General features: G+C 48.2%; 1 protein-coding gene across 1 annotated transcript in view; it reads left to right on the forward strand.

The window, feature by feature from the left end:
- LOC144170896 (uncharacterized) overlaps nucleotides 1–13,179 on the forward strand; it is a 31,416-nt gene extending 18,237 nt beyond the window's left edge. The window contains exon 3 of the mRNA XM_077700911.1: nucleotides 11,563–13,179. Within this exon, the coding sequence (XP_077557037.1) occupies nucleotides 11,563–12,179 (617 nt within the window). The 3' untranslated portion in view covers nucleotides 12,180–13,179. The remainder of the gene's footprint in view (nucleotides 1–11,562) is intronic.
- Nucleotides 13,180–20,761: the final 7,582 nt, after the last annotated feature.

Here is a 20,761-nt window from a genome sequence, read left to right on the forward strand (position 1 = left end):
TGCTGCTTCTGTCAGGCGACATAGAGACTAACCCTAGTCCTTCTACCCGAAACCAATCCGCAGCTCGCGATGAACCTCCGGATGCGAACTCGGAGCAAATAAACACAATGCTTCAGATACTCAAAGACATCAACGAACGGACACTCATATTAACTAAAGGGCAAGCGGATCTTCAAACAGATATCAGAGAAATCAAGTCTGGCCAGCAGGCCATAGTAACAAAGCTGGTTGACATTTTCGGTTGTCTTGAATGCTTAGAATCAAAATCGGAAGCGATAGAGCAGATCAGTGATGACCTGGCGGCTGTCACCAACGCTGCAGAGCGCTTGATGTCGCAGCAGGACGTCTTGCAATCTCGGCTGGACGACCTAGAAGACAGTCACGGAGAAATAACCTGCTCGTTCATGGCATCCCGGACTCGCGGGAATCGTGGCAAGACACAGAGGAGAAGACGCTAGCTGCGCTATCAAGTGCGACAGGAAAAACAGTTACTGGAAACGACGTCGATCGCGTTCAGCGCATAGGTACCTTTTCCAGCTCAAAATCTCGCCCGGTCATCATTAAATTTCACAGCTTCAAGATGAAGGAAGCGATTCTTTCCGACCGCGCTGTTTTAAAAACTAAAAACATTGCGGTATCGGAAGACTACTCAGCCGCGACATGGCAGGCTAGAAAGAAACTTCTAGAATACGGCAAAGGCCAACCACACACTCCCCAATTCCAGTTGCGCTATAACAAACTAATAATAGATGACCGGTGCTTCATGTACGATGCCGTGTCTGACAGCGTAAAAAAATCAAACGGGTGCCGCCTACTGTGCCACTTCCCGAGACCACGTCCGCAGCACCGCTTTTGGCGAGTGCGTCTGCTTCGCCCGGCAGCCCGACCAGCTAGGAAACACGCGAGGGGAGCTGGTGCACCGATGTCATGTGTCTCCATAATTCTAGCAAACACTCGCAGTGTAACAAGCAAACGGGAATCCCTTAACTCTGTCATTAACACCGTCAGCGCAGATATTGTAGCACTCACTGAAACATGGTTGCACACATACATTCATGATGGTGAAATCTTGGAAATGTCATGTTTTGACATCTATCGCTGCGATCGCACCTTGCGTCAAGGCGGTGGCGTATTACTTGCTGTCAAAAAGTCTTATTCATCTCACTCAACTCACATTCATACTGATTTAGAGTCTGTATGGTCTTGCGTTGACATTGGGCACCAGAAATTTGTTATTGGCATTTGTTACCGTCCACTTTCATATCCCCAACGTTTGTCTCTGAACTACACGATGCCCTGAATATTGTTTCTGCACGACACCCCAATGCTCCTATATTCCTTATGGGTGATTTTAACTTCCCACATATTTCTTGGTCTTCGGAAACTCCCGCATCCAAACCACCTTCATCTCAAACAACTGAATTTCTGAATCTTTGTTCATTATTTTCCTTTTCCCAGCTTGTTTCTCAACCGACAAGAACCACGCAAGAGACCGCTAACACACTGGATTTGATATTAACTACGCACCCCAATTTTGCTTCCCCGATTTCATACTTACCCGGTCTCAGCGACCACTCGCTCCTTTCATTTAATATAAACGTTCCACTAAGCAAGGCTACGATCTCAACTAAGCAAATTCGCGACTATTCAAGTGCTGACTTTGAAACTATTAACAATGAACTAGCTTGCTTTCTGGACATTTTCTTGCTGCATTTTGATACGCGTACCGTTCAAGAAAACTGGAACCTATTTAAAAATAAAGTTCACGAACTAACTAATAAATACATCCCTCTGCACACAATAAATTCTAACCCGGAGGCGCCTTGGTACAACAAGCAGTTAAACAGGCTATCTAATCGAAAAAAGCGCTGCTATCGTCTGGTTAAAAAATCCCCGAGTGATTACCGATGGAACGCATACACAGCCGCCAACAAAGCATACATTGCAGCAGTAAAACTTGCAAACTCACACTTCCTTCAGCACACGCTTCCTTCTATGCTTATTAACGACCCTAAAAAATTTTGGCGTGTGATCACTCCTTCTAAAACGAGTAGTATTACATTGACTGGGCCAGATGGTTCCATCATACCCAGTAGCGAATGTTCTTCCCTACTCAATACGCAATGCAGTTTTTTGCCAGAACTTTGTTGTTTCTTCTAACCCCTCGCTACCTGAACTTCAGAACTGTAATTATCTTTCCATGGACCCCATTGTTACTGACCCAGGTGGTGTAAGTAAAATAATCCAGTCATTGAAACCCTCATCGAGCCCCGGTGTTGACCTTATTAATACGAGTTCTTAAAAAGTACTGTTGTGTATTCCTCCATTATTTTGTGCAAAATATTCCAGCAGACCCTCGACACGAGCATCTTGCCTGCGGACTGGGAAGTCGGGAAGGTGGTGCCACTCCATAAGTCCGTTAACAAACACACGCCTAACAATTTCCGACCAATGTCGCTAACAAGTATTCCATGCAAAATTTTTGAACGTGTAATTTTTTCCCATTTGGTCAAATTTCTTGAATTTAACTCTTTCTTCTCACCCGCGCGACATGGTTTTCGCAAAAAGTTCTCGTGCGAGACCCAATTGCTTTCATTAACCCACAAGCTGTTGCCGCTTTTTTTTATACATCCGCTGAATGTATTTTCCTCGATTTCTCGAAGGCTTGTGACAAAGTGTCTCACAAACTACTCCTTTACAAACTAAGCAAGTTAAATCTAGATCCTAAGTTGTTTGCATGGATTGAATATTTCCTTTCTAATCGTTTCCAGTTCGTCACAGCCAATACCTATGAATCTTCACCCAGTTCTGTTCCTTCCGGTGTTTCCCAGGGCTCTGTCTTGGGACCACTTTTGTTTTTGATATACGTTAATGATCTACCTAGCTGTGTTCTCTCTATTATTCACTTGTTTGCAGATGACTGTGTTGTTTTTCGAGAAATTAAAAGCGATAACGACGTTACGGCACTGCAATCAGACATTAATGCAATTTCTAACTGGTGTGAGCAATGGTTAATGGATCTTAATACTACTAAGTGCAAAGTCTTATGCATTTCAAGAACAGGCCCTTCGACTGCTTCCTATTATCTTAACAACACTCTTCTTGAACCTGTAACGTCGTACCGATACCTGGGGATTCACATCACAACTGATCTTACCTGGTCGTTTCATATTAATACCGTTATTAATAATGCCAATCGCATCCTTGGCTACCTTTGCCGCAACTTCTTTTCTGCACCTACCTCTTTAAAAACACTTTTGTACAAATCCTTGGTTCGTTCCAAACTCGAATATGCGTCATCCATTTGGGACCAGAGCCATGACTATCTGGTGACATCGCTTGAGCTTGTGCAGAACAACGCAGCACATTTTATTCTCAGCTATTTCACCCGTGCGGCAAGTGTCACGTCCATGAAAAACTTGCTTCAATTACCCACTCTAAGTTCACGCTGCAAACACTTTCGCCTCTGTCTCTTTCACAAAATTTACTACCATAATTCGCCCCTATGCAGAGAGTTAATTACTCCTCCTTCATATATTTCTTCTCGTATTGACCCCCAACACAAAGTAGGAACAATATCATGTAACACCAATGCCTTCTCTGTCATTTATTCCTCGGACGTCACAAGATTGGAACCGCCTTCCCGGACTGACCGCCGCAATCGAAGACAACCGTCAGTATCGTGCAGCTCTAGCTAACATTGTATGATTAGGGCCCATCTATGTTTGTACTTACCTGCTTACTACTTTTGTTGCTGCTTTCTAGTTTTGTGTATAAACCTTGTAACCCACTCCCCTCTGAAATGCCTATCGGCCTTGAGGGTACAAATAAATAAATAAATAAATAAATAAACAACAAACTGAATTGGCTGTACAGGTTTCTTCGAGGGCGTGTAGGCAGGGGTTCTATCTTCGTTTTTTCCGCAGGCCGCCGGGGGTAGCCCGTGTGAAATCTTTTTCGCTCGTCGCTGCCGTCCACAGTACCTGCTTGCTGTACCTATTATGTCGCCGCCACCGCATGCTTCGGTCGCTTTCTAATATTGCCTTGCATTATCCCCACTTGTTAAAAACTCAGAGGTTTTCGCACTGTCAGCAGTCGTTTTACACGACGGGTTTCATGCGCCTGACACGCCAAGAGTGACATCGCTTGTAGTATTAACGCGACGTTGCTTGTTTGCAAGATGGTGCCGGACTAACACGCGTTATCAAAGCCACAATTCCTACGGCACATTCCATTTCATTTTGGCTACCGTGGCTTGCGCAGAAAAGGTCGGGTTGACCTGTGATAGCTTTTCTTGAGTCAAATAAGGGAGCTTTTGCTCAGTTGCTTGCAGCGCTAGCAATGTGGCCTCGTCTGCAAGATAGGTGCGTGAGAAACAAGCGTTAGGACAGCCAGAATTTCAAAAATGCAGCATAAACTAAACAAGCGAATATATTCATTGACAACTTACGTAAGTATACAGTCGTTTTAGGCGCTCGCAGATCCCCCGCCGAGATAGCTGAGTAGTAACGCGTCCGCTTACTGTTTTGTAGGTACATGGTTCGATTCCTCATCGAACCTTGCTTTTTTTTTTCCGGTGAGGGTTTCATTAGCTCTTCTTTTGACCAGGGTAAGCACCTGTTCCTTGCTTTCCATTACGCTAACATTTACCACCCTCTTCATAAACCCAAAGTAGCTTGTTTTCTCGCACCTTCTCTCTTGAGAAGCCCGCCGTGAAAACAAAACCAAAACAAACGTTAAAACTTCTTTACAATATCAGTACATATGTCAGTTACTTTATGTGCATTCACTTTTGCGTTTAAAAACCTCAAATTCAAGTTATAAACACATATCAGACTTTGAAAGGAGAAAGATAATTACCAATATTACAGTACTAACACAATTTTCGTCAAACATTGAGGTGCTGCTATTGAAGTCTGGCAACTATCTCGCACTTTTTGTGTGTTTGTTCATGGCGTTTTGTGCCGAGTGGTTGCTGGCGCGATTTGTTCAGTTTTATCTATTTCAAGCTTAAATCATGGTTATAAAAGCTTTATGAGTGATGTCTACCCTTCCAATCTAGGCGTGTGTTGAACATAGGTACCCGGGAAGAACTATCATCGCCGCATAAAATATTGCCCATCAAAAATGGATGACATTGCATATGTGGTGTCCACGAGATGAAGACGACAGTGAAGGAGAATTGTACGTTGGAAACATCGTTTTTGCTCAGGTAAGTATGCATTTTTTATTCTGTATTTTGTTAAAACGGGTTCTGCTGTTTATGGGTTACTGGTTCACTAGACCCTCATTACATTTGCTCTGAGAGCCTACGTAATTTAGCATACTTGCTTGGCGCCCAGTCCACCGCTTCCGCAGAAGTCAGCATCAGTTTACGCTGAAGCTAGACCTTGGCTACGATGCTCGCGCTGTAGTACACGGCTACTAATTATTTAACATCCCCCACCAACCCTCCACCACCCAGATCCCCTACCCTTGAGCAGTGGGAGTGCGCGTTGCAGAGCTGCCAGCTCGAAGACCAGGAGGCCCTGATCTCTCGGCCGAGGATGGCAGCCGCGGCACGCGGCCTACCGGAATAGGATGGCCGCCCACAGCTCCTAACTCTTTTTCTCCCCTACCCCGTCCCTGCTTTTCAATAAACGTTTTCTCTCTCTCTCACGCAAGGCTCTTTAACTCCGGAGCATTTGTTTATGTGTTTCTCAAACAGTGCCTTTGGGGCTGCAGATCGCAGTCGGAATTTCGCGTCAGTTGCACGACGCTGTGATTAGTCTTCCTTCGTGAATACCCGCGGTATACCCAGAAATAAGATGAACAGGAGGTTCCCTGGAAGTGCATGCGAAAAAGCGTATTCCGTGCAGTGCGCTTCGCAGCTATTGCGCTCGCGAGACCGGCTGCCGCTATTGCGACCGTACGCCTCGCGGTCTTCGGGCCACGATTTCCTCGATATCACCAGAACGGCCGCGATTGGGGCTGTTCTCGTGAAGCTCGGCAACAGCGTCATGAAATTTCCGTACTCGCTCGCCAACGCGCCCGGACAGCATACGCGTCAGAGATGAGGACGCGTCAGCAGGCCAGAGATGAGGACGCAGGAGGTGTAATTAAACAGATGAGAATTTATAAAGTGCAAGGGGGAGAAAATAGTATGCAAGGGCAAGAAACGGTGAGAGAGGGCCGCGCGCCAGCGAGCGAGTACGGCGATTTCACGACACCTGACGTTGCCGAGCTTCACGAGTCCGGCACAAATATGACGACGCCCGTCTGAGAGTTCATAGAGGTATAGAATTCATACGTGGAAATTGAAGAGGAAGTGCGCGCATGTGGCCTCGCAGGGAATTAGCATAGTCTCGGGGTAGTGGGGGAGATTTCACAACGCCTACGAGGCGCCTGCCGATTCCGTCAGAGTAGCTCGCGGGAAGTCTGGGGCTCGATATCAGAGGCATATGTCTTGTTTAAATTAGTGCAGAAAATTTAGCGAATTCGCAAGTTCCCATTTTCGCGAAACCGCAGGCCATACAGAGACTAAGAAGAAAGCTGTAGGCACTCGCTCAACTCGTTTTATATTGGAGAATTGAACGTGCAGAGACAAGTCAGACATTGAAATGGAGGAGCCTCAACTATCACACCAGTTCCGATTGAAAGCAAGGGATACAGATGGGCTGCTAGCATGCGTTCCATGCAAATTAGCTTAGCAGTGAGCTTTGCATATATCATGCATACCTCACTTAAAGTACCTGTGGGCCTAATAAATACATTCTTACTGTGACCTAAATTTTACTTTGGGTGTTACGGGAATGTTCGTATTAGTGCCGTGGAGGTTACTGTCTTTAAACGATTAAAAATGTACTTGATGTAAGCATTCGTGCTTTGTGTGTGCTCTTCTTGTATTTCAACAAGTGTCAGCACACTCGCAGATTATGCACCTGCAGGTGCTGCTGCTGGCTGTCCTGGGTCGGCTGCCTTTCAGTCCAGTTTCAAAGGCTTTGCCAGGGCCTCCCCTGGCCAACCGACACTGCACCTGCTGTACCCAAGTACTGCTGGCCTTTTGTTGGTTCTCCGTACGCTTTGCTGCCAGGAATAGTCATTCCTTCATCCATCATCTGGCCGCTTGGCCCACCCGTTCAGAAGCCAGAGCATTTGCCCGACACATCGGTCCAGGCACTGCTGCCATATCGGTGCACACACCGATTACGTACTTTCAGGTTAGTTATTGCATGTTGTGGAACCTGCCATGATGTATACCTGTTAGTGCTGTGGCCTCTGGTTATTTGAAACATTTTCATGAAGCAGTGCTATGCGTTTGGAGCGTGTCATTGCTTAGCAGAGATATGGAAGAGAATCTGGGGTGGATGATCTAAAGGGCAAGAAAAATTGAACTGACTTTGAAGCAAGTATTCGTATTTAATCAAGCCAAGCAAACATTTAGGATCTTTCGATATGGTTTTGAATTAGCAATACAAACTGGTGTGGAACTACTTTCCATTTTAAGTAAGCTTACAATTTTATCTACTTCAGATCATACTGGTATTAATCACACTATAACGAAAAGTACATCCCGCAGTCTGTAGAATTCGGACAGCACTTTTTTGCAGTCTCAAGACAGGCACTATTCTCAATGATTGGAGGATAGTCGAGGTAGCACCAATCTTTAAATCAGGTGACGGTACTTCACCATTAAATTCCCCTAACAAGCACCATATGCCAGGTCGGGGAACATTTCATCCACTCTCAAGTCACTAATTATTTATAAAATATTTATAAAAAATTCAACGGAAAATCAATGAAACCACGGTGGCCACTTTCCCTGAAAAACTCAACAAATCCTCAACAGAATCACAACAAATTCTTTGGATACTCAACAATGTTTGTTGAGTCAATTCAACAAAATTTCTTATGAAACTCAACAAACATTTTGTAAGGATGACATGTACGGAGAGTTCATGCATAGCCGACAGGCGATGAAATGCTGCATGATTTGTCGTACATATACACGCACGAGTTATATGGTAAGCTACGAGGGAAAAATACATCACCAATTCGGTAAGAAAAAGACGAAAGCTTACGGATAGAACCGGTGGCTCTCCGCCGTGCAATCGCGAACGCGAAACCATGAGCTCCGCTACGCCAACCCCAGCGATGTTTTTTTCGACATAAATGGCCTATTCACATGCATAACTATCTAAGATAGAGCGGCTATTACGCATGAATATCACAATGCAGGCTCGCAACTTTTTTTAGCCGATTTTGTTTGTGTTTGCACCCGAATGTGCACACGAAGGTAAAGGAATAGGAAATAGTGCGAAAAGTATTTAAGTCATCGCCGCCGCAGATCTGAGCAAAATAAGACAGCTGTCATAAACAAAAACGCACCTCGCACGCACGGCATCTCTCCGTACATGCTACCTAATTTCCTAACTTGTTATGTACCGATCGACTGCTTCGTGCATTCAAAGCGTGAAGCAAGTTCAGCACTGCCTTGTTACTGAGGCTAAGTCACTTGCAGATTGAAAGGCGAGGAACAGGCGGACAGTTTTTTGTAAAGGTGATTACAACCTCACCATACCATCACTAAAAAAAGAGCGACGGAGATTTGAACAAAGTAAAGGAAGGTGCAGAAAAAGATGCTGGCGTTCATTATTTTTAGTAACATATCAGCATTTCTTAAAGCATTCTGACTGACTAGTTGGTCTGACATGATGGACACACCACGCAGCGCAGACGGCAAACTTAGGTCCGAGGCTGAGGACATTTGTGACGTTCTCGGGAAAGTGGACATCGCCTAACAGGTGCACAGTATACTTCGTAGGTGGACGTTTGCAAAGAGTGAGGCTCGGTGGTGTGGAAGGATCAGTTGCCAGTAAAACTCTGTAATGCAGTCAGCAATTTTCGAGTATCGTAATCATCGAACATCGGAGTGGCAGCATAAAGTGCGCATCTTTCGTGACTGTTTCAGCCTTTGACTCCACCGTGCAGCTGAGCACCGGACTGCCTGGAACCCCTGGTTGCGATGCTCGAAGATTGCTGACCGCATTGCGGAGTTCTACCACCAACTGATCCTTCCGCACCACCGAGCCTTACTCCCTGCAAAACGTCCATCTACGAAGGACTCTGTGCACGTGTTAGGCAATGTCCACTCACCCGAGAACATTGCAAACGTCCTCAGCCTTAGACCCAAGTTTGCCGTCTGCGCTGTGTGGTGTGTCCTCTTCTGTTGTCCCGTCCTTGTAGCACAAATTTTATGTCCAGCATTTCTTGTCATAAAACAAAATGAAGAGGTCCGAAAGTTATGATCTTTTATGCTGTATTCGGGTGGTCGCTCTGATACTGCGACTCGGAGTACGCCGATGCGCCGCTTCCCCCAATCCGAGCAGGAGTCACCGCTCCCCAGCCGAACGCGTACCCGATCTTGGAGCAGCACGCGACCGTAGCGGCGCGGCGCGGCCAAAACGGCAACTGCAAACAGCCAGGCACGGCCGGACTAGAGGAGCGGCGAGCGCGCTCTTTCATACGGCCTGCGCACCCAACAAGGAAACGATACAGCAGATTCTTGACAGAGTGAGGGCGCTTCGAACCAACCCTCTACCCTCCCAACCCTCTTTTTTCTTAGTCGACGCATCGCCCCTGGCCGAGCGAGCCGACAACGCTTGCCGCGCGTGTTTTGGATCTGCCGCGGAATATCACCCGTACCAATGAATGCCTTCGCTGCTATATCTCACCAAAAAGAAGACTCGTTGTGCATTTCAGCTGCATGATTAAGAGTTTTAGCTGTATGTTTTTGACAGTGCGCTCGCTGCCAGCGGTCCACCGCTCAGCCCGACCGGAGCGTGAGCAGCAGAAACACGTTTAGCTAAGCGATAACCGTATCTCCCTCGGCGGGAAATCATCCGCGTCACTGGTCGTGCCCTGTGCGCGTGCAAACCAAGGCATCATCCGAAAGGAAAATAAGAACTGATATTTCAGTCACGGAAAATGCCGCGTTTATTGCCTGCCTCACCATTTTCATACAATACAGTCGCTGATAAAATATGAAGGCCTCGCATATTTTTCTTCATGCGCCAAGAGTTAAAATGTTTCGTTCAATTTTTTTTATTAGGTGCTTCCGCATGATAATGTTAGGCTGTTTGACCCTATTAGACCAAAAATTCAGAAGGGGGGAAGGAGTCACCTATTTTAATGACGCACATGTAAATTTACACGGACAGGTATCACTTGTAGCCACGGCACGGCTAGGGCAGTGGCAAATGCGCGCGCGCCGCCGCTCTAACCCGCCCGTGCTGTAGGTCAACCGGGGAGGGTTGGTTCGCAGCGCCACGAACTAGCGGCGGTGAAAGGTGGGAACTATACCCGAAGCGCAGGCCGTATGAAAGTGCGCGCCCGCCGCTCCTCCAGCCCGGCCGTGAGCCAGGCCGGCCAAGGTGTCCCAACAAATGGCGGCCTCCGGATCGGACGCGTTAGCTCCAAGCCAAAGTTCCCCGAGCGTCTGTTATTAGCAATAATTGAAGGTAAGTTGTAGCACGAGCTCTGGATTGTAATCCCAGCTTTTTTTTTGTCTGGATGAGTGACCGCGTAACTGAAGCGAGCACACGCATCCCGCCAAGTTATCTGAAATCGTGTTAATAAAACATATGGCCTCTGTAAAGTGAACTGTTAGCAGTTATAGCTCGCAGGTTTCGTCAGTTCACACTTTTATACTGGAGCAAGCGCAGTGGGCGAAATGACATGGGAAGAGAGCGGGATGTACTGATCATTTGCTGCTACGACACGACTGCCGAGACGGGGCTCTCTTTACGCGTTCGTCGTTGTTTCCGCGAGCTGCTGTATTGCGCTCTTAACCGAATGGAGTTGGTGACGGCGAATGTCAAGGAGGCACACGTTTCACAGGATCAGTGCTTTAACCCCACATGTGCTCACGTCTAACAAAGCAGTCTACAGCTTGTAAACTATTTGAGCTGTCGCGTTCATTGTGTTTGGCGTCTTTGCTGCTCTAATATGAGCCATGTAAAATGCTCAGGATGGCTACATTTCTTACACGATGGCTGTGTCGTTTGAACTTCCTGTAACTCTCGTACAGGCACTCCACCGAGCTCTTATGCTCTGGACGGCGACAAAACTGCGGATGATAACGCAACATGCTCTGGTAAGCCGCGTGTTTATTTAATTGATCTTTACAACAAATATGGACTCTCTCCAAAGAGCTATGTGTCATATTGCAACTCAATGATTGCAATGCACATTTCATGGTTGCTATACTCGAAGATAGGTAGTAATTAGCCACAGCGCCAAAGGCTAGAAGCCAGAATTAAAAGTACACCGAAAAATTAGTACTATCCTGGTTTAGTAGGGACTAGTATATGCAATTGCCGTTACTAAAATCTGTCAGCTGCAAGTGATTAATCACCATGTAGGGTGGCATGGAACATCTCACATTTTTTTTGTTTTGATTGATTGCTTATCTAATTCGCTTAATATTTTTTATTGTTTCGTTCTGAATAATCATGAATCAGGACGTGTCGTCTCATCACAGTAGTTAAAACAGCTGCTCTGGTCTGCTGTCCACCTTGTAAGAGGCAAAATATTTTGAAAATATATCTATTGCTCTGTGTCTTACTCTAACCCTGGCTTTCTCTATCTCCTGTGAACAGCACCCTGGGACGAAGGGCGAGACAAGGATGCTGCTACCGCTGTACTCCCAGTACTGCGACGAACTTGGCCCTTTAAAAAAGTTTCGAACAAAGCGGGCAATGTACCAGCAAGTTGCCAAAGAAATCTTGAAAATTCTGGGGATACGCAGCTCAGCCGAGCAATGCAACTCGCGCTTGAAAACCATCATACGAAAAAAAAAAAGAGGTAACAATAACAGAACATCAGGTCGAAGTCGCTGCAGGGTGTCCTACGAAGAAGAATTTGCAAAGGTTAGGGCTCTGGACAACAGTATCGAGCCACAAGTCCTCCGGGGTGTTGGTACAGTGTCCCACAAGGCCGCAGCTGTCGATTCACCGAGCACCAGTGCTCAGACAACAGACAGCTCGGGGAGTGCTGGCCCGAGCCCTCTTCCGTCATTTCCAGAGACTGAAGGGGACTCCAGTGGGAGCAGCAGTTTGCCGGAAACAGAAGGCACGCAAGCAAAAAGGCCGAAGAAAGATCGCACAACTCGACCAAGCACAGCAAAAAGCAAACACTGAGCAAGAGGACACAACAGAGAAAACTGAGGAGGCAGTGGACAAAACTCGAGAGGGAACTGAACAATAGAAAATAGGCATAAGCTAAAGCTGTACTTTTGAATGATGAAGATAGCTTTTAAGTACATATATATATTTCTTCAAACTTTTAGTGTTTAATGCTCTTCAGCTACAGCTGGACTTAAAACATGCCGCAGTGGAGGGCTCCTGATCAAGTTTTCACACCTTCTGCAAAAACCTTTCATGTTTTATTTAGGTTTTGATGCTGCACTGCAACAAAAGCGAAACCTCATTGTCAGGCATGTGTAATAAAGTCCATTTTTCTTGCTTCAGCACAGTCAACTGCCTCATAAGGACAATCATGCTCCGCTGTAGCGCACAAGCATGGCAGCAATAATGCAAGAGTGTACAAAGGATAAAGGACTTTCTACATTTTCTAACTGAGAATGACATGCTAACGGAAAAGGGGGTTCTTGAACACCATCAAAGCAGATGGCCTAAGGGTTACACTTTCTGTTATCTTGGCGCTATTAGAGTATCCGGAACGCAAGCCTCCAAGCCCTGAGGGCTCGGTGGCTTCGCCATGACAAGGTCGTCTAACCCCCTCCTCTTCGCTATGCAGGCGCCCGCAAGCATTCTCGTGCTTGTGTTCACCCCGTTTCTCCTCATGGCCTAATCTGGCGGTGCGGGGATGGACACTTTCCCATCTTTCGCCAGCATTGCGCGTCCTCGGCCGCTGCTTCCCGGTCTCCCCGACGCCGCCATTCTCTGGTCGGCATTTCTGATGCCCCCGGCAACAGAACGGACGATCGTCGGCAAAGCGCCACCCTTTTCAACTTCCGCTGATGGAACGCCTATAAAGGAGCGACAACACCGCGTGGCTCCCTGTGGGCTCGGGGGCTTCGCCACGACAAGGTCACCTAACCCCCTCCTCTTCGCTATGCAGGTGCGTAAACCATATGCCCTTTTTGCTAAAAGATCGAGCAATTACTTTTTGGTTGAGCTGCCGAGCCCACAATGTTGCGTTGTTGCCGTCGAGTGCGGTCATGCAATATACGAGCTACTTTTGATGTTGTCGGGAGATGTCGAAACCAACCCAGGTCCTGATCCACCGAAATTTTTAATCAACTTAGGAATATCACTGACGACATTAGAGCAATAAAAGAAGAGCGGTTGGCGGACATTAACAAAGAGTTGGATTCTCTATCAAGGATTGAAACAGATCTGGCACGTTGTCAAAAGGGGATTACTTCTATGCATAACATAATAGAAAGAGTGGAAAAGAGGGTCGATGAGCTTGAAATCAGAAGCAGGAGACCAAATCTAATCGTTTCCGGCCTACCAGAGGGTAAAGATGAAACAAGCGAAACACTCGAAAAAATTGTGAACCAAATGATTTTAAACGACACGCTTCAGTTAGAGCATGAACTAATACATCATCTAGGCAAGCCAACCTCCGACAAAACGGGGTCGGTCATTTTCAAACTTTTGATTCGCGACAAAAATCTACAATTCTAAGCAATGTAAGAAGCTCAAAGACATGAGGTACTCCATTGGAGATTTCTCACACAGAATTGGAGAAGTAACAAAAAAGGTTTGGGACTGCGCAAAAGAAAACCGGGATAACAAAGAAAAAAGCTTCATTGACCTTCAACAAATTGTACATAAATAACCGCGCCTATGTCTGGAGTGAAGAAAAGGAAGAAAGGCTACCAGGGGTGAGACAGCTGAACCAGATTTGGGAGCAGTTTTCGGAGCAGCGAAATCTCGATTTTGGAGCAGAAGAACCTTGATTTGGAGCAGAAGATGGACATTTATTATGTCACCTTAGGAGCATAAAAAATCACATTTTTGGCCACTCGGGGGGGGGGGGGGGGGGAGTGCGCTTTTTAATCAGTTTTGAACGTACATAACACTGAAACAGCCTTTCAATAAAGTTTTTTTCTACCAGAGTAACAGAAGGGACGAACTGCACTGCTTTTTTACAAACCATTTTTAAATTCTTAGGTTCTATGAATAGATAGATAGTCGAGCTCCGTTGAAAATATCTAATTGAAAAACTAATTATTCGTAAGGCATTTTTATTGTCATGTGAATGTTAAAATTGTTATTTTTGTTATCCCCGACTCGGCTTTACGCACAAGAGTACAGCGTAGAGCCACGACAAAAGTTGCGCAAAGCGGGGTTACAGTCGTCGCACCCCACCAGCCCTCCCATTTCATTCCCCAAGGTACACATTCACTACGATCGTAATTGGAGTAATGTTGGTATGTTTACCTGCCTCCCTCTTGGCAATAAATTTCACTTCAGATAAATGAGCCATTATTACTAGCGTGAAATAATAGCCCGTCTCGCTATCGGACACTGCTTGAACATTTTGCGGCGATGTAGCCTGCGCCGCTGCTTCTGCAGCGTCGATCGTCCCATTCCTGCCGCTCGCAAGCTCGCTGTGAAAGGCAGCAATAATTCAGCGTTTTATAACACCACAATGAGTCCGAAATTTCACTTCAAGCACACGCTGGCCTCACACTCAAAGTCAAAACACGGCGAATTCGCGGGCGCGCCATGTTGTTTTTGATGAACTCCCGTCTTTTGGATCCCGCAATGTACCCACAACAGATCAAAGGACTAAATGTAGACCCAGCTACCCCCATAACTAAAACCAAGGTAGACATCGGCGAAGAGCACTCGGCCTGAACCACAAGCAAATGCTTCGCCCGGCGCCCACGTTTTCCCACCTTCACCGCACCAAAACGGCGGCGCCCAGTAATGTCGTTTCGGAGATTCGGTGTTCCAAAAATTGCCGTTTTTTCATCAACTTGCACAAGTAGTTCGACGCCTCAGTACACATAAGTATTTTTTCTACAGGACTTTGCAATGGTTTTCAATGGGAAAACTGTAAAAACGCACAGAATATAATATGTGCATCCCCACATTGTGAATTTCGAAAAAACTATCACGGGGACAACTTTATGCCGGTTTTTTATTGAATGATCAATCAATGGAATCTTTACAAACACCATCACATCGGAGGTACTGAAAAATAATGCCTTCAGTAAGCATTTCCCCCAACTGAAACTGACGGGAGCGTTGAAATCCTTGGCTCTGAGACTGTTTGGGAGCAGTTTGGCGCAATTTTTGCAATTTTGAAGCTTTTGGAGCAGCCTGGCGCAGGAAAACAAATTTGTATCAAATCTGCGCAATATGCGCAGCTGTCTCACCCCTGGGCTACCATTAGCCACAAAAAAACGACAAAGCACGAACGTGGCCAATAACCTGCTACCATTCACAGAACAAAAATAACACCACTGAACCTCAACGCACGAAGTATCGTCAACAAGGTACAGCCTCTTAAAAATGCTTTGCTGCTTTACGAACAAGACATCGTAGCTATAACAAACTTGGCTATCATCAACTGTCCACAATCACTCAATAGTGCCACCGAACTACGCGAAAAGCCTCTAGAGCAAGAGCTGGGGCGTTTGTCAGAGGCCGAGATATTCGAGAAGATGCAGGAGCCGACAGACTGGGCAAGTCGCTCAGACATTGCATCGAAGAAAGATGGGAAACTTGGGATTTTTTTAAACCCCGGAGCCATAAATCAGTGGCTGAAGCGAAAACGTCAGCATCCTAAACTAGGGGATATCGAGGTTGACCTGGCTGGTGCAGAATGGTTCTTAAATCTGAATGTCAGCTCAAGTTTCCATCAGATCTCATTGGATTCCTGAACATCAAGTAAATGTACGTTCGCCACTCCCTTTGAAAGGCAGCGGTATCACCGACTGCCATTTCGCATTGCATCAGTTCTGGATTCTTATCAGAAGACAAGGCGTCGCATCCTAGAGGGACCACTGGGGATTAGAGTTAATGTTGAGGATGTTCTTCTGTGGCACAGAACATGAGTTGAGCATGACAAGCGCCTGCACGCAGCGCTGAAGAGGTCCAAGGAGTAGGGGCTCATTTTCAACCTGAGCGAATGTAAACTGGGCCTGAACCAGAGTTCCTTTGTGATGTTATCAGCAACAGACATCTCTCCTGGCCCCACACTGGTTCAGGGCCTTTTTATTTTTCCTCTACCAGCTACTCTGACAGATGTGCACAGGAGATTAGTGTGTATCAACTATTTTGGAAAATATTACCGCAGCTTGTCTGTTGTAACACCCTTATGTGTGATATTATCAGGCACGACGCAGTCTTCGAATGGACATCGGCGCATCAAGCTGAGTGGGAGGCGCTAAAAGTTCATTTGCACTAAGTCCTGTGCTTGCGCTGTTTAACCCAGAGAAGCCTGTAAAGATGCCATGCTGCCTCTCAAGACTTCGGGCTCAACTTGTACAAAAGCATCCGGAAGGCTGGCGGCCGATTGCTTATGCCTCCACGGTTCTCACTGATGCTGAAAAGCCATACTCGCGAATTGAGGAGGCCTTGGCAGTCACATTCAGTCGGGGAAAAATTCACTGATTTGTCTATGGTCGACACCTTCAAGCAGAGACGGGCCATAAACCTCTCATTGCAATTGTGCCGAAAAGTTTGGGGATGTGCCACCCCGCTAATAATGCTTTTTAACAGGTTAATGAGGTATAAATTTAAATTGCAGTATGTTCCTGATAATCAGCCGGCGGTAACAGACGTACTTTTCAGAGCCCTATTTACAGGCGAGGCTGGCAACCCTGTACTGATGGAAGCGGGGCTCGTCCGCAGTAGGGCTCGTCCACCGTTCCTAAACGTCAGCGGTTGTATCATGTCACGAATTCCATCAGGGCAGCCCTGTTCACCCGCTTTGTCTACTTGATGACGCCTGTTTGATGGTGGTGTAGCAACTCCTGTTTGTGGCGCTGTGCGGGACTTTCGGATCGGCGAAGCGGCTGCAATCCCTATGCGGCCACTTCTCATCGTATGCACTGTTGGAGTAGGTGCACGCAACAACGGTAACCGTATGGGTGAGAGGACGAGAACTATTTCGCGAGTTCCATATTGGGGAGAACTGTATCGTGAGTTCCAAAAGAAAGGTTTCGACATGTTCGGTGTAGTGGAGACCCACCTCCGTGATGAAGAACAACCTCCGCGGGAAGAGCGAGTTGCATGGGAAGGACTCAACAGAAATGCGGGGCAACGAGGGGGCGGTGATTGGGATGCTGTGGAGGGCAGACGATCAATGGGCTCGGGTGCGGCTGGACTGTAAAGAACACATGTGGATGACAGGAAAAGTGGGGCGCACAGCAGTATCAGTGGCTATTGTGTACATGAGTAAGGGTTCAGCCGCGAGCACGAATGCCGAGCTTTACGAATGCCTAAAAGAAGACATTACAGTGCTGGAAGGCGATTATGAGGTCTTCATATTGGGTGACTTCAATGCCCACTTGGAAGAGCTGGATGGGGACAACGACAGCGAAGGACGCAGACTCCTACAATTGACACGAGGCAAGCACCTGGTCATCGCGAGCCTGTCCGAAAAGTGTATCGAACGGGTGAAGTGGACGGCGCGGAATCTGGCAACAACTATAGACTACGGCCTTGTCTCCGTGCGGTTGCTAGAGGAGTAGAGGGAAATGAACATCAACGAAGACGGTGCGGGAGGGCATGGTAGCGAGCACAACACACTTCGCCTCTGTTTTGGAGGTGCCCGACACCGCCAACCTGGGCGAAGGTGGGAAATTCCAAGGCATTGGTCTGACAGTGAGTTGCAAGTTATTGCGCACTGCCTGGAGGAGGGTTACCAGGGCGGAGGTCACTATGATGAGTTTATTTTCAGACATGGCGGCAGAGCTGAAAAAGTGCCTGCCTAGGCCGAAAGCAAGTGGCACAAAACCTTGATGGAGCAGGGAAGTGCAGTCCACCATCCGGAGGCGCCAGGCAGCAAGCCGCATGCATAGAGGCATGGTAAAGAACGGCGACCGCGAGGTCGTGCGAATGGCCTGGTAGGCCTACCTCCAGTGCAAAACTGAGGTAGCAAAACTGGTGCAAGACCACATCCACCACTTGTACCGTAGCTTCATGGCGCAACTTCAAATAGCGGGACGGGATGCTCCACGTCGCTCCTGGCACAAGGTGAACAGGACCCGTGAGGGAACGCATACCGTCCAAGCTCTGCGGCCATCCCCTGAGCAGCAGGAGCTGGAGGATAAAGATTGTCTCCCATTACTAGTGCAATGGGTCCGGAATGGACAAGTACCTTGAGCGGGACTGGAAGTCACGCCAGAACTACCCCCCAGTATGCTGGCAAGAGGGAGTGGAGGCCTGACACAGGGGTCAGCAGACTTGCGCCAGCCGATTACGGTGGAGAAGCTACAGTGGGCCATCAAGTGAACGGAGAGCAGGACAGCGAGAGGCTTCGATGGTTTACCATGTAGACTGCTGCAACTGCTGGGCACCAAAATGTTGGGACTGTTGGCGGAGGCACTGTTGGCCATTCTGGAATCCGGAAGTATTCCCCCCAGTTGGCGTGTCAGTAGGGTGAAACCACTGTACAAAGGGGCAAGGGACAAACGGGACCCTGCTAACTACAGGCCCATCATCATTACGCCAGCATTATACAGGGTGACCACGCAGATACTAGGGCGCCGACTCCAGCTTTGGGCAGAAACTGGGGGCATACTGGGGTGTCTCCAAAATGGTTTTGGAGGGACCGGAGGATACAGGACAACCTGTTTGTGCTGACTCAATGTTTGGAGGTGGAACTTCAAGAAAGGAGACCCTTGCTGGCGGCATTTCTGGACCTATCGAAGGCGCACGACAGCGTGGACAGGCGGATTCTAGGGCAGCGCCTACGGAATCTCGGCCTCGCGGAAACCGACGTAAGCCTTATTGAAGCCCTGCTGGGAAATCTAGAAGTGGCAGTGGAGTGGGAGGGGCCAACTTCACCTGCCATTCCGAGCACAAGAAGACTCCGCCAAGGTTGCCCGCTCTCTCGCACCCTCTTCATGTTGTACATCACGGACATGGAGAGTCAGTTGAAGAATGCCGGGGAAGGTTTTGACGTGTCATACCGCAGGGATGGAGAGCTGGTGGAGCGAAGCATTCCAGGCGTCATCTACGCCGATGACGTAGTCCTACTGGCGGGGACTTCGGATGGCCTTCAGGTACTACTGAACATCTGTGGGGGGAGGCCACAAGGTTAGGTCTATCCTTCAACCAGCGAAAGTGCGCGATTGTAACCTGGGGGGCACACGCGCCGGAGAAGGAAATGAAGATCCAAGGCAGCCCCATCCCCACCCAGAACGAGGCTAAATACCTGGGCGTCACCATTACGGCCGGGCCTAACTACCTGGAAGGCTGTGCGTGGCAGGGGAATGATGATCCACCAGGCACTGTGGTGCTTTAACCGCATCGAAGTACTCCGCGCCCTATGGAAAAGTGTTGGTACCGGGCCTTACATACGCCAACGCGGTGATGTGTGTCAGCAGGGACCAGGGAGGCATTGGAGCGGTGACAGCGAGATGCGGGAAGAATGGCGTTGGGAGTACATCGAGGGGTCGCGATTGAGGGTATCCAGGGAGAACTAGGGTGGTCCTCGTTTGAGGCCAGGGAGGCTACGGCAAAACTGGCCTACGAGTAACGAGAGTACTGTCTCCCGGAGGACAACCTGGTATGCTCGGTGTTGGAGTACAGTGTGTCGAGCGTCGAACACGTTTGGTGAACCGGGCGGGGCAACTGAGGGCAAAATATGGCCTAGCGTCGCCGTGCCTGATGGGTGGACCACCCCCACTCTCGCAAAGCTCTAACAAGCCATATCCGCCAAAGGGAAGCAGCTGACTGGATAGAGGCGGCTGTGAAGAAGACAAATTTGCGGATGTACACCAAGGAGAAGACGACCATTCTCAAGGAAGTCTTCTATGACAACTCTCGTGGCAGTGGCCTGCTCGCGGAAGCTCGGCTCGGGGCACTGAGAACGCGTCTGTGGCGGAGGAAATTTGCTACCGGGGAAACGACCATGTGTGCTGCGTGTGGACGCGCGGAAGAGACATCCGAGCACGTTCTGCTCCAGTGTGCCGCACTCAGTCCACCACCTGTGACTGCGTCCCTGGAGGAGGCACTGGGATTCAGGCGACGAAATCGGCGGGCTCAAGATGCCACAACACGCGACACAGCGGAAGGGGCGGACGAGGAAGACGCGGTGCTGCGTGCGGGCGCTCCTAGGGGCGAGGGACAGTGGTGTGTGGATGGCCAGCGAGATGGCAACACTGTCGCCGTGCTGGTGGACAGCCGGTTGCTCAGCAAGCTGCTCAAGGATCAGCACATTAGGTCCCGACTTCCTGACATTGCACCCGATGCCTCTCTTCAACCGGTCAAATGCGAGCAGAACGGCTACTACGGAAGGCATCTGTATCCACTGCAAACAGGTGACGTGGTGCGGCCAAGGGAGAATAAACGTTAGGGCAGGAGGGGTCAAGTGACGGGAAAAAGTGGTTACGCAGTCATTGCTGGTCATCACAGAAGATGGACAGGCATTATGATGCAACAGGATGCACCTCCTTCCTATCCAGAGTACCTTTGTGGACGATGGCCCCACAGAGTACTGATAATGGCGCTTGGATGCTAATGGCACAAGGCCAGCTATGGCAGACGCTGGCCCAGGGACGTCTGAA

The sequence above is a fragment of the Haemaphysalis longicornis genome, unplaced genomic scaffold, assembly GCF_048455015.1.
Source record: "Haemaphysalis longicornis isolate Haplotype H1 unplaced genomic scaffold, Haemaphysalis longicornis Haplotype H1 scaffold_2, whole genome shotgun sequence".
Classification (NCBI taxonomy): Eukaryota; Metazoa; Arthropoda; class Arachnida; order Ixodida; family Ixodidae; genus Haemaphysalis; species Haemaphysalis longicornis.